The 14015-nt window shown below is 41.9% G+C and overlaps 1 protein-coding gene across 2 annotated transcripts in view; it reads right to left on the bottom strand.

The window, feature by feature from the left end:
* Nucleotides 1-13976, bottom strand: part of LOC137800270 (death-inducer obliterator 1-like) — a 36274-nt gene extending 22298 nt beyond the window's left edge. For both annotated transcript variants that reach the window (XM_068597398.1, XM_068597397.1), the window contains exons 1-6: nt 13892-13976; nt 12566-12632; nt 11294-12476; nt 10944-11175; nt 10260-10724; nt 9924-10098 (exon numbers count right to left, since the gene is read on the bottom strand). In XM_068597398.1, the coding sequence (XP_068453499.1) occupies nt 9924-10098; nt 10260-10724; nt 10944-11175; nt 11294-12476; nt 12566-12611 (2101 nt within the window). In that variant the 5' untranslated portion in view covers nt 12612-12632; nt 13892-13976. The remainder of the gene's footprint in view (nt 1-9923; nt 10099-10259; nt 10725-10943; nt 11176-11293; nt 12477-12565; nt 12633-13891) is intronic.
* Nucleotides 13977-14015: the final 39 nt, after the last annotated feature.

Below are 14015 nucleotides of genomic sequence, written 5' to 3' on the forward strand. Positions count from 1 at the left end.
AACCTTATGAGTGATGAAAACGCTTCACATTTATCATGTCTTACAGCCAAAACTCCTCCGTTGCTAACCTCAATAAATTTTGTTTTACACTCCCAACTGAACCCTTCCGAGTAAACTGCATTCACATCTTACCGGTGTTTTCCAGATGTACGAATCCAGTGAATCACATTACGGACTAAAAACTGAGTAAATAGCAGCATTACACTGATTAGTGTTGCATTTGTAATGAGATTGACAAAAATCATCCAGAGTCCAACTCATTTTTATAGTAGTGTTGTTCTCTTTTCCCTGTTCCTCAATAAACATTTCCCCCGTTGACACTTCAAGTGGCCAATTTAAGCAGCTCATCTCCCCTCTGAGCAACCGTTCACATTAGAAGCAATTTGACGGTGAGCGGTGTTTAATGAATCCAGGCGCTCTTCTTCTTTTCTAGAATTGACTCTTATTTTTAAAAGGAGACGAAAATAACTCTCATAATGTCACCGCTATGACTGAAGCTATGAGATTACGGCCCGGCTGACCTTTTTCCTCTGGCGCTTGTGATAAAAATGTAATAACTACTCAACACTTTACATTGTTCTCTGCCATTTAAAATAATAATATCCATGAGCTTTGCCTGGTTTCAGACCTCTGAATCACTGCTCATATCCCAGATTTGTTCAGCAAAACTAAATGGCAACTCAGTCTGCTTGTCAATAAATGCTAACAACAACAACATATAAAAAGAGTGATGTGTAATAGACTTTTGTACGTCTCGCTTTGCACAATGACATGCTTACACTTCAATTTATTATGTCTGATCGACTCAAACTCGCATGTGGTTGTAATCATGGGTTCATAACTCTCAATCTACTGCACCATCAGTAAACAATAACAATAATAATAAGTAGGCGGGCAAACTGATTGGACCTTTAAGAATTTTACTTTTTTTTCATCTGGACAGAAATTTTGTGTATAATATGTTTTTAAATGAACGAATATTGTCAGCCAGATGTGAAGTTTACATTGTTGATGTTATGAATAAAGAACAAAGACATCTGTGTTGTGCTGAAAAGATGTCTACTAAAAGAAGAGTATGCTAATCAGCTAGGCCCTACTTTTACACTGTTCAGTAACATCTAACGTTAGCAAAGCAAAGCTTGAGGGCAACTAATGAACAAACTTTTTTTGCGCTTGTTTGCCAAGCCGTCACTCAGTAGTTGGCTTTTCTTTTGTTATAACGGATGACAGTACATTTCTATTCAATGGAGCCAGTAGGAGAGAGACGTTTCTCTATTTGTGTGAAGCATGCTCTATCGTACACGGTCTACCTTTAAGCATCATGTGTCATTTTGAACGTCTCGGTGCTTGAGAAATGTTGCAGCGATGAAAACACTGAAGAGACTATAAGCAGTTATGCAGCAGTTATGTGATACACTGAGGCTGACTTCCCACTCCGCTAGTTCATTTAGTAAACCATGAAAGAGAAGAAAAGGATGCCCTTAAATAAGGAACAAAGTCGCTCCAACAGCACGGCTGAAAATAAGGCCGACACAGATATGAGAGAGTTCCAGCACTTCACGGTGTCTGTCCCCATTACGTATGTCAGATATGGTTTTTTTGTGTGTTCTGTTGTGCGCCTGTCTTCAAATGAAATGTTGCCAGAGGTTAGCATCGCACTGGTTACCTCGACAGTTTCTACTGAATTATGGATTGCTGCAAAACAAGTGTCTCAGAAAGATAATCTTTACACCACTTTTATGATTTTTCACATGTTAATACTTGCGCCATAATACAGTTAACGACACCCCGGTTACATGACTTCACGTCACCACCCCCAAGATAAAGGTGGACTTTACTCTCCTTTAGCCACCGCATTTTTTAAGACGAGTGCTTAAAAATTTAAAAAAACTTGTGTTAACCACAGGCCATATTTCAGGCAAAATGATTATAATTTCTTAGAACTCCTGGTGCAGTACCCAATACGTGCAATATCCAGTACGTTTAAGTACTTTTATACACATCTTCTATTCCATCTGTATATTTAATATTCTTCTTACTGTTCATTTTTAATTTGTTTTATTACCGTTCAACTGTTTATTTATATTACTTGATTTTGATATTTATTTACTGTGAGCAATGCTGCTGTAATCCTGTAATTTCCCCACTGAAGGACTAATAAAGGATTACCTTATATCTTATCTTAAATCAAATAACGAGGGAACCAAAGTGCAAAAATGCTGACTCGTCACCAGGTTTGAGGACTCGTTCCTGCAGGCTTTGTGTCTAACAGACAGACGCTGGAGAGCGGCAACAATCCTCGGGGTTTAGGTGTTTAACCTCTCTATTTGTTTTACATGACAGACTACACTAGTGTCTCACAAAAGACTTCATCTCACTGTGAAAGACCTAATGACGTGTCTGCAGACTGAAATGTGGGAATCCCCTTCTTTAAAAAAACAACAGATTCTTCCATTTTGATTTGTGTCGCTTCCTCCATCTTTCTTCTCGTTTACTTGTGGGTTAGCATGAGACGTTCATCACTAAAGTAAAGACTTCAAGGAAGGACAACAAGGTCAGTTTTGGGTGTACATTTAAGGGAAAGCTATGATTAGTCCTTTCATGACACCAGGAGTACCAAAATAACAACATGCTCTGAGGTTTACAGTTTGTTTGTTTTTTTACCTCAGGAACAATTGATTGTCAGGATGAATCAGACACAACATGTTAATTCTGACTGTTCTGCGGCGATGGAGCGTTTGTGGACGTGTATGTCGAGCTGCTGCAATACAGTTTCACTCTTGGTTGGTGCTTTTGAGTCACATGAGGTTTTGAGGGAGAGCAGTGTGTATTCAAGCCGTGAGTATTACTAGAAGGTAATATATTGAGTGAGGTTTTTTACTCTGGCAGCACACATTACTCCAAAGATCATACCTGAAATATGGTACCACAGTGGGATTGTGGCTATTTTATCATATATGAAAACTGGAAAATTTGATTAAACATATTTGAGGTGACATCATCTGTATAATTCCACGTCTGTTATGTTAAAATGGACAGGCAACAAGCACAGATAAATACAGCAGAGGCATATTCTCTCGCAAAACTGTCTTTGGTTGCACATTACTCGTATGACCAGTAGAGGGTGCTCGTGTTTCACAATTAAACGTCGATGGTATTGTAATTATTAGACCGAGCTTGTGATGGAGTAACAGAAGCAAAGAGGAAACAAAAAGCTGCGAGGGAGGTCCAAGAGAACATTCAAATAGATGAAGGCTAAAAGCTGACATTTATTGGCTGCATCTCTCAGAGAACACTACATACTCCACATACTAGTATGTGTGCACCGGCCCACAGTGTAATACATGACCATCCCAGAGTGACTTATTACTGCTGTAAACACCGAAACCCATCAGCAGGAATCACATGCCTCCCCTGGTCTGGTGCTACATCATGTGGTCGCAGCGGCCTCCAGCTGAACTCAACAGAGTAAACTGTGGCCTCTTTGAGAATTATTTGTGTCACTGCCAAGCGAAACTAAAGTGGCAAAGTCAAGGGTTTGGTAAAACCGATACCTCCTTTAACGAATCCTAATGAGCGGTGCGTGAACGAGCAGATGTTCTCCCAGTGGACTTCACATGAAACCGTTAAAGCATCGTGTGATCGACTCAGTTCGAAAAGGTTAAAATTAATAAATAGGCCTCGGTGAGATTGTCTCGTAGTTTTCTCTGAAAGAAACACACAATCATTTGGTTGTTTGAAGTCTCAGCTGCTCATTGTGTGTTTCTACAATCGAGGAGTTTATTTGGAAAAGTATGAATTTAACGGTTGGTTGGTTTAAATCAGACTGAAGACTTTGTCTCTTGAAGTGAAACGTGTTGGGCTTCATTTAGATGTTTTCTTTAACGACACAAAATAAGACTAAGGTTTTCTGCCAACATCCAATGAGGTTTCATCTGAGGGCAGAGGGCGAAGACAATGCAGGATGTGGATCTTTGCAACGGCAACTCGCACTGACAGTTTAGAGCAGCAGAGCGGGACGCGACTCATTCAACTTTAAACCGATCAATGGAGTTTAGTGCAACCTTCAATAAATAAGTTGAAGGCCAGTTATCTCTGGATTTGTCTGAATCACCTCTTCTACATTTCAAATGTGGAGAAATACACGCAAACAAATTAAAAAACAAACATTAAACTACCAAAGTGTTTCTGGTGCAGTCATATGTTTTGTTGCTTCTGTCCTTGTTGAAAGACACACATGGAACAGAATAAATGACAAGGATCTTCTTCGCTGGAAAAAAAAAAAAGTACAGTGGTTTTCCCTGAGTCAACATCTCCCGTTTGTTTCTTGTGCTTATCAAGTAAACGATGTACTTGACCAGAAAAATAAAGACGACTTTGTGTTAGAAGTTGAGCACCAACATCTCTGCTCAGGTCCGGACGAGGACGCTGAAGAATCGTTCTATTATCTATAAAAAAAAACATCACGAAAATACAAAGACAAGAAGTAGACGATGCTCGACAATAAGACAGCAGGCTGCGTCACAGGATCTCCTGTTTTGCGTCTGGATAGTTATTTTTCATTTTATACTTTTTCAAATCTATTTTTTTAAAGTTAAAAAAAAAGTATTATATCATCTCATTTTACATCTTTCAAAGAATGTTTAACTTCCTTAACTTCCCTTCAACTATATGTTCCTTTATTTTTAGACAAAGCACTAAAGTATGTGATTGGACACTAAGAGGAAAGTTATTATAAAAAAGGTACTTTAACAATTCCCTCAAACAAGTTGTTTTCTTGACACATATTTTCATAAAAATGAACAAATTAGACAAGCTGCTCTTTTGATGAAATACAAAAGAATGACTTAAAGGCTGTTTTGTAATCAATGTGTATGATTAACTATGATGACCGCAGTGTATTGCCTATCCACAGTATTTGTTGAATGGTGAAGTTGCACATTGATCTGATGTGAGGTCAGTTATGTCTCCCATTGATAGTGAAACTCAAAAAACACAGGAGGGAAAGCTGAGACCTGGTCATCACTGAAGCAGCGCCATCCCCGCAGACTGAGAGTGTTAGCAAGCAAACAGAGTTGCTTCCTGGTCGATGAGCAAACGTTGAAACTATCTGGCAGTAAAGTCGAAATGAAAACCCATCCTCTTATTCCAGACATAAGCATTTGTAACTGAGGCAACACTTTGCGTTCTTTTGTTGGATGTCTCTTTGAAAATGAAAAATAAATAAGATTATTTGTTAGTGGTGGCGATGCAAACAGGTTTTATACTGTTTGTATTGAAACAATTTGATTTAAAGGAAGACACAAGCAATTTGTTTTGGTTCATACTTGTATTTGGGGTTTTTGACTAGAATGCCCAGAATACACATAATTTTTAATCGTACCGTCTGAGTGAATTAACCGGTGTTGGTGCTTCTGTATTCACGATGAAACGCTCCTTTTTAGAGACCGTCTCTTTAAACCCCGTCACATAAAAACCAAGCCTGCTTAGATTGTTTCGCGAGAAAAATATGGCGCACCTTAGGTAAAGTTCTCAATCCGTGGGCGGAGATACTCTGATGGAGTGGAGGGAGAAGGGTCGGGGGGGGGGGGGCTACAGTGAAATGGGAAGGGGCGCAACGGACTGGGTTGCCATATTGCAAAGTGTGTTGGTTGGTAGGCAGAAACCCAAATGTAGGTGCACAAGCACTAAAAGAGTTTTTCATGACGTGCTGCTCCCTTTGAGCTCCGACCAGCGTTACACTGGGGATCACCTCAAGGTCCAGCAGGAGCAATATCCTTCCCTTGTTATCTTCTAAGTTTCCTGAGATCCACGATGTCATTGATACAGAGACAAAAGGGCAAGTGATGGCGTGTGGCGATGCCTTTGTTCCCCAGGACAGCACCTATGTTCCTCTGGCTACACCTGCCATGAGAACTGCCAGAGAGCAGATGCGGTCTCAGCCTGCGTCTCCGGACCTTAACCCAACTGTGGACCCGTGAGACGCCATGCAACACAACTGCTGGACACTTCTTGATCTCTGCCTGCAAAAGGCGAGCAACTCGGTAGGGCCCTTTAACATTCAGAGGCTCGTCGGCTCCGCGAGGCGTCAAGCAGAGGTGGATGAGCAACAGATGGACCGCTATTGTAAGTAGATTTATCCTTTGTGAAAACTGCCTCGGTTCTTGATCTCTTAATATAGATCGAGTCATCAAAGTTTCTTTGTATATTAAACCTACTTTGATATATCAAATGCATGCAAATGCAGAGAAATGAATCAGAGTTTGGAGAAGTCTGTCAATTTCACCAAATTACATAAAACTATTTAATATTTTCTCACTTTGCCTAATGTCCCGCCGTACATAATGCACATCTCAGCACCTCTGAACCATCTGCCACTGCCTCAATATGAAAGTGGTGATTCAAATCACCACATAAAATGTACTTTCACGTTGGAAGATCCAAAGTAAAAAATTCACAGCAACGTACTGTATTAGTGTAGCAGCAAAAAATATTTCATGTTTGCCCTGCAAGCTTTTTCACTAATGTTTGAGAAAGAGAATTATTAATTATTAGTTGAATCATATTGATCAATGTGACCCGTCATTGACTTTAGATATTTTGCAGGGGATGTTCATTCTTTGTGGATGTTTTTTAGTTTTTTCTTTGGATGATGGGGCGGATTTTTAATTGGTAAAACACCAATAATGATTTCTACTATTTTTTAACAGCTTTTAACCATATTTGCAAACTTCCAGACTAAAATGTGAATCCTCCCGTTTACGCCTTTAAACCTTCAAGTTACTGTGAGTCTAAATATGTTAATGCTATCTATATGTAAACAAGACCACTAGAGAGAAGATTGGGCATTTCTATGAAGTTATTCTTGATGCTTGACATTATTGGTGCCGCCGGGTTGGATTCTGCACGAAACTCAGATGAAATCCTGGAGCTTCACCACAAAGGTCCTCCAGCTCAGACTCCAGCGGGGCCTCCAGCAGCGACCACACGGCCGAGGACTCAGGTCCGGCATCACAGCAGCCTGTGGTCCGGAGCCAGGCCCGGTGCAGACCTCCCCCCCGCTGCTCCGCCGGTTCCTGCAGGGAGCAAAACATCGACGCAACGCTGCTGGAGGCCTGGGCCAAACTACTGGGCCCGCTGGTGTGAAGGGAGGCGTGGGAGGACCAGAACCAGGACTGACTGGATCTGAATGTCAGACCCTGGCTGCAGTAAAATTAGATGCTTTCTAAAGGGACTCTGGTGCCAAGAAACACTACCACTGTCATCCACGGGGACCGCCAGAATCGACACCGATTGACAGTTCCTTAGAGAAACGTTAACTTATTAGGAATGCAGAAATCTCTGAGGTGCATCATGTCGACCTATTGACCATTTTGGTTATGTGAACCAGCAATAATCCATTACATTGTCACATTTCATTATTATTTGAAAGTAGTGGCTGTAATAAGTTAAATACTTATTTTCCCATTTACTGATTTTGGAACTGTGTATAAGCACATTGAGAGTAAATTAAGTTAAAATTCCTGGTTTATGTACATATACTTGGCCAATAAAGCTGATTCTAACAAACAGTAGAACTACTGTCTGCCCCTTAATATTGTATATTTGTTTGTAAAGTGTACTCGTGTATGTTTTTTTATTGCTGTTGCTTCACTAGCAGTAAAGGTTGGGGAAAGGGCAACGAAGCTGGCCCTTTGTCAGTGCTCAGAAGGAAATCACAATTATTAATTTTAGTTTAGCTGTTCGTGTTTGCATGAATATATAGAGAAATATGGATACATATGTGAAGGTGTGCACAGAAACGAAAGGCGGTAGAGGTTGAGAATCCAGGTGGTACTTGTACTTCCATCTATTAACAAAACTGAATGTGACTGATTATGACCCAAGTAGGCTTCTTGAACAACTATACCCAGACTGTAAAAAGATGCCTATTCTTCTTCTCAAGAGATTGTATGCATGTGTGGTGAACTGTCAGCTGTCTTCGTTTGCAGGAGGCTGAAGTCTTTTCTCAGACGCTCGGAGGACTTGCAGCGTTTTTCCCTTGATGGTGACCAGCTTCAAAATCATCTTTATGGAAATGTGACAACAAATCTCCCATTCACTGTCCGGTGACCTCCAGGTGGAACCTCATTCTAGCGCTGCACTGATGAATCATCCACTCCTCTCTGCAGCAGCAAGAAGCCAACTCCTCCTCCATACCAGCTAACGCGGCCCTAAGCATTCAAAGTTCTACCCGAGATAATACTGCTGTGTTTGTGCAACAACGACTGGTCTGGGACTTGTCTCTGGAGATAGATAAGGCACTGGAAGTTGCAGCGTGATGGAAAAGTTTTCCCTGATACATGGAAGTCAGTGTAAGTGTTCTGAAGTGCATTTCATGGAATAACTGCAGCAATTAGTTCATTTTACTTTTATGCCACCGCAAAGAAAAAAAGAGAAGGATAAATGTTCCTTTTGTGTGAACCGGCGTGAAAAGGTGAACAAAGTTTTTCTTTGTCTGGCCATCTTGCCAGCACTTGGCTAAGTCCTTTAGCCAGAGGACACGTCCACTAATCCATAAACCAGAATGAAGAATAAACTAAAATTAGTTTTTCTGTTTTCAATCAGCAGTTGGACAAAAAAAAGATAGCTACCACAAGACCACGTATCACTTCAGAGATCCACACACGTGATGGAAGTTAAGAATATTTTGAGTATCAGATTTTTTTTAAGGAGAATAAATATATATTTGCAAGATGTGGTTGAATATTTCAACTGATGAGCAAAATTATCTACATCTAAACATCTTCCTGTTGGCTTCAATGCCTAGTTCACATAAGAATTAGCTCGATCGCAGCCTAAAAGGCTGTGTGTGTGTGTGTGTATGTGTGTGTGTGTGTGTATGTGTGTGTGTGTGTATGTATGTACACAGTTCAAAGATGCAAACTTGAGAGGTTTACTGCAGACATCCCAGATTTCTAGCTACAGCTTACAAGTGTTGAGGGGTCGCATGTGTTTTGTTGCATTTGCAACATGCGTCACGATTATTGTTGCACCATTGATATATAGGAAAGATGTGGAAAGATGTGGATGTCGCCAGTCAGTCATGTAGTGTGAAAACCACAACGTCAAGAATCCAGATTATCAGACTGCATGTTGAGTAGAGTGACTGTACAGCCATTTGATGCATTTGATTTGTTTAGTGTGAACGTTGGCTGAAGCTGAACACATGAAAACATACTGTATGCTGTACGTGCTTTGCAAGTTATGATGAGAAACCCACTGTAAACCTGGACAGTAAAGTATTGTTCCTACGGTCAAAGATCAGCAGCTTTGTTTCACGCATGTTTCTAAAATAACTGTTGAAGTGTTGACATGTCGTGTGTGTATGTGTATATATACATATATATACACACTAAAAAACTCAGCATCTTGCCACTCATTCAGTGAGTTTTCTGCAGTACACATTCTTCAGGGAAAACCTCTTTAGTTTGCAAAAGATCTTTGCAGTCAGAAAAAAATGCACTGGTACCAAAGACGCGGTTATGCACCCTGCCTACCCGGCACTACCCAGCACACAGCTACTCCGTTTGCCATTTTCCAGTTGAACCAGTTATGAGACTGGTTAAAATGAGTTTGTGTTTTGTTGAATGCTTAAATCCTGACTAGTCAAGACCATTTTGCCACATTTGGGGCATTTAGAATAATCAAAAAGGAACTATAAAAGTAAAATACTTACCCACTGCTGACCCCCTGCTACTTATCAGTCGTCCCAGAGAGAGTAGGTGTCCAAGTGTGTGTGTGTGCGCGCTTGGGTGTGATTGTGTCACGTAATAGCCACGATTCATAGAGGAAGGAAAATCTGTAATGCCCAAAGCGGCACTGTGCATGGAGTGTAAACTGCTGTGTGGTCTGAATGTGTATGAGTAGCGAATGGTACATACACGCTGTGTTTAACTGAGACGATGGTATGGAAGTGGCCTGCACTTCTGTGAGACTGGGGTCGCAGGCTAAGGGAGATGCAGCCTCCTCCTGCCCATCTTCTTCCTTCACCTCCTCTTCAACTTCCTTCTCAGCTTTTTCTGCTAATCTCTTAGAGATCCTAGCCGACCTCTGACCCTGTGATGGAAATATTTAAAACCGGTCAAAAAAACATAGTATGGAATAGATTTTCCCCACAGTTTACGATACTAAATGTAGAAAAGATTCAACAGGAGAAAATATTGCCTATACATTTTAATCACCTTCGATTTCTCACTCTCTTTGATGGAATTGCTTACCTTAGCTGCAGGTCTGGCAGTGACAGCTTTTTTCAGTGGCCGTTCTCTAGATTTGGGTAACTTTGGACCAGAGAGAGTCTTCATGGTGACAGCAGCGTGCTGCAGGATGCAGTCGGTGCCACAATAAACAGAGTCCTGTAGGGCTTGTCTGGAGCAGCCGGGTCCAATGCACAGAGGAAGCGAGCTGTCAATCTCCATCTCGGTTTCAGGCTCGGCTTCAGGCTCGGCTTCAGGCTCAGCTTCAGGCTCAGCTACAGGCTCAGCTACAGGCTCAGCTACAGGCTCAGCTACAGGCTCAGCTCCAGGCTCAGCTCCAGGCTCAGCTCCAGGCTCAGCTCCAGGCTCAGCTCCAGGCTCAGCTTCAGGCTCAGCTTCAGGCTCAGCTTCAGGCTCAGCTTCAGGCTCAGCTTCAGGCCTTGTAATAAGAGCCTCTTCTTCCTCCTCCTCCAACACCAACACAGTCTCCTGAAACCAGAGTATGAAATCTTAGACCCCAACAGCAAACTTCTGTAGTACAAATCAACTGATGACGAATGATACAAATATAATATTGTGTCTCATATTTGCTGTTACACAGAAATTAGAGAAATGTTCAATTAAAAAAACTAACTCAACATGTGCAAAAGCTGTTTCATTTCCTAACTGTAGTGACTAAGATCACTGGAAACAAAATGAGATTCTAACCTTGAAGTCTTGCTGCTCCTCGCAGCCCTCCTGTTTTCCACCAAGAGGACTCGGTGTCAGGCACTCAGGATGAAAGTAAAGCTTCGGTTGAAGCTGGATTCGCTTCTTTGTAGTGCAAGGAGGGCAGATATAATCTTCCCCTTTCCTCTCCATTTTACGGCCCTGTGCCTTAGTGATACCAACACACGCGCCATGAAACCAGTCCTGGCATTTGTCACAGCAGATCATGAACCTATAAGTGGAGAGAGAAAGAAAAAAAACAGCAGCAATGAAGAAGTGAAATCGGCAGATGGTCGAGGTATGCAAACTCCCGAAGCCCAGGGATCTTTTTACCCTAAACAAGCTTGTACCTTTTATCTTGTTTTTGTCTGCAGATGCAGTACAGAGCATTGGAGTCAGAGCCCCCTGTGTCCAATATGCCTGAACTCCTCTTTTTGTCTTTTTTGCCTTTCTTGTCTTTCTTCTTCTCCTCCTCTTCTTCCTCCTCCTCCTCCGGTGCATCATCATACTGGCCAGGAGTCACATCGGTAGTCTGGCCTAAATCAGTGTCTATAACTATGCAGTCTGAGCTTGATTGCTGAGTGGGACTCAGAGTGATATCAGAGTTAGTAGAGGATATCTCTGTTTCAGCAGAGCAGTGAGGATCATTGTCTTTTTCCTCCTGCAGCAGTTCAGCTGAATTAACCAGCACCACCTCATCATCATCGTTGTCGTCATCATCTACAACGCTTGTTTGAAGCGTAGCTGCCTTGCCCCTCCCTCTACCCCTTCCTCTGCCTCTTCCCCTTCCTCTGCCTCTCCCCCTTCCTCTGGCCTTTCCTCTTCCACCTTTGGCCCCTCTAGCTCTTGTGTCTACCTGCCTGCCTTTTGATGCCAGTTGCTCTTTAATCTGTATCAGAGTAATTTCATCACTGTCCTCTTCTTGACTAGAAATCAGGACCACGTCATCGGTGTCCCCTCCCGCCTCATTGTCAGGAGTAACAGGTCGCGAGCTCTCTATGTCATCAGCCGATTCAATATGATCAAGCGCCTCAGTGTCTTCTATAACCTCTGGAGGAGGAGCCGCGGTGGAATCGGTGACTTCCAAAATGTCAGGAACTGCCAGTGCATCTGACATTTCCATTGACAAGCCCTCATTCCCACCGAGCAGTGAGAAGGCAGTATGAAAGGCAGACCCAAAATCTTGCCATAAGCTGGGGTCAAGGCTCCCTCCTGCAGAAGCTTCGGAGGCCAGCTTGCTCTCCTCTGACACAGGTGATGAGGGGGCAGACCACTCAAGCTCATCGAGAACACTCTTAGTTGCACTATTAGCTCTCTGGGTGGTGTGGGTTTCTGGAGGTGGCGAAGGTGTCCGGTTTGTTCTCCGACTTCGACCTCTACGCACAATTGGAGGACTGTGGCTTAGTTCTCCGACTTCATGCAAGAACTCCCTTTTTGCAATGGTTGTCCGCCTGAAGCCCCAGGACTTTTTAACCTGAGACATGGTCGGCCTAACACTCGAATCTGCTCCTTCTGACTGGCTCTGCTCTTCCTCTATTGAAAGACAGAAAAAAAAACAGTCAACAAAAATAAATCTTTCATGTTTATCTATTACAGCAACTCGTCCAAAGAATATGTTTTACCTGCATTATAATCGTCGGTGATGCTGTTATTTTCCATTGGATCCATATTGACATCCACAGGTAAAAACTGTCAACACACAAAGACATAATTTGAACTTTAACTATTGAACAAGATGGATGAGGACTAAATGAGGAGAAATAGGCACCTCTAAAAAAAATTCACAGATGGTTGTGAATGTCTAATTTTCAGGATGTGCAGTCATTCTAATTGCCAATCATTGCAGCTGGGTAAATTTGAGAAATGAGTAAAAAATTATGATAAAGATGAATAAAACCCATAAGTTGATTCAAGATATCTGCTGCTGTGTGGGAAGGCAAAACCAACACTAATCAAACAGCCTGCAATACACATCAACCTTCATGAACATTTAATGTTCAGTCTTTTGGTAAAGCTGTCAAGAGAGGGATTGATTAAACTACTTCTGAATGGTAGAACACTGGCCTATGTTTGTAAACGGTAACATCATGACCTCCATGAAGGTCGGGGATAATGCAGGGCTGATGTCCTATACTGCGTTTACTGGTGAGCAACGAAGTGGGTTATGTGGGTTTTGACCATGACTTCAACAAGTCAACTTGGAGCTTTAAATTACCCCCATTTTACAAATGATGATTAGAAAGTCACATCCAAACATATGAAATAGTAAAGTTCATTTGTATTGCATTCTATATGAATTATCTTAATTAAAGAATGAAGGAATGTAAGGCTAGCAAACCACATGTTGACATGGGTGTAACTAACTGGGTTGAACGAGAGTACATTTTTCCAGAGGTGTGTCCAATTAATGCCTACTTTTATCCGAAATTGTCTAATTTTCTTGCGTGCATCCAAACGCGTTATTTACTCAACTATACATCTGTTTAGATTAGTTAACGTTGGTTTCCTGTTGTGGGCCTGAAGATTGGACCCATCTTTACTACGTCTGGTGCAGAGACAACCTGGTGAAGATGGTGCATGTATATGCAAAGTGTCGTCCACAGGAGTGACTAATATGTCTGTTTTGCTCAAACGTAACCTACGTAACAAGAACACAACAGCCCTTACTTAAGTCACGACCAGAGCTCAGCCGGCTGTGAAAGGGGCAGATATGAAACTTCCTTGTTCTGCAACGTCCCAAATATCAGACCGTTAATCCGTAAAGACAGTAAATAATTATATTTCCTGTTCTCTGCACATAATTCAAGCTACCGTTAGCCACTAGCTAAAACGCTACCTGCTAATAAATGCTTCACGCCACTAAGAGTCGTCTCCAGCCGTTCCGAAACAATAAGTACACGTCGCAGGCTCGTACGTGAACACCGTACGACGGAAAACTGGACTCATACCTTGAATCTTAAGGATTAGTTTCCAGGTATTTATGGATTCGCTCAGCTAGCCAGCTAGTAAGCTAGCACAGCCTTCCATTTTCTCTGGATCGCTTTGCCGTTTCGTAATCTCGCGAGAGTTACT

Source organism: Clinocottus analis, unplaced genomic scaffold, assembly GCF_023055335.1.
Source record: "Clinocottus analis isolate CAN_PGR_092001 unplaced genomic scaffold, fCliAna1.0.p SCAF_4, whole genome shotgun sequence".
Classification (NCBI taxonomy): Eukaryota; Metazoa; Chordata; class Actinopteri; order Perciformes; family Cottidae; genus Clinocottus; species Clinocottus analis.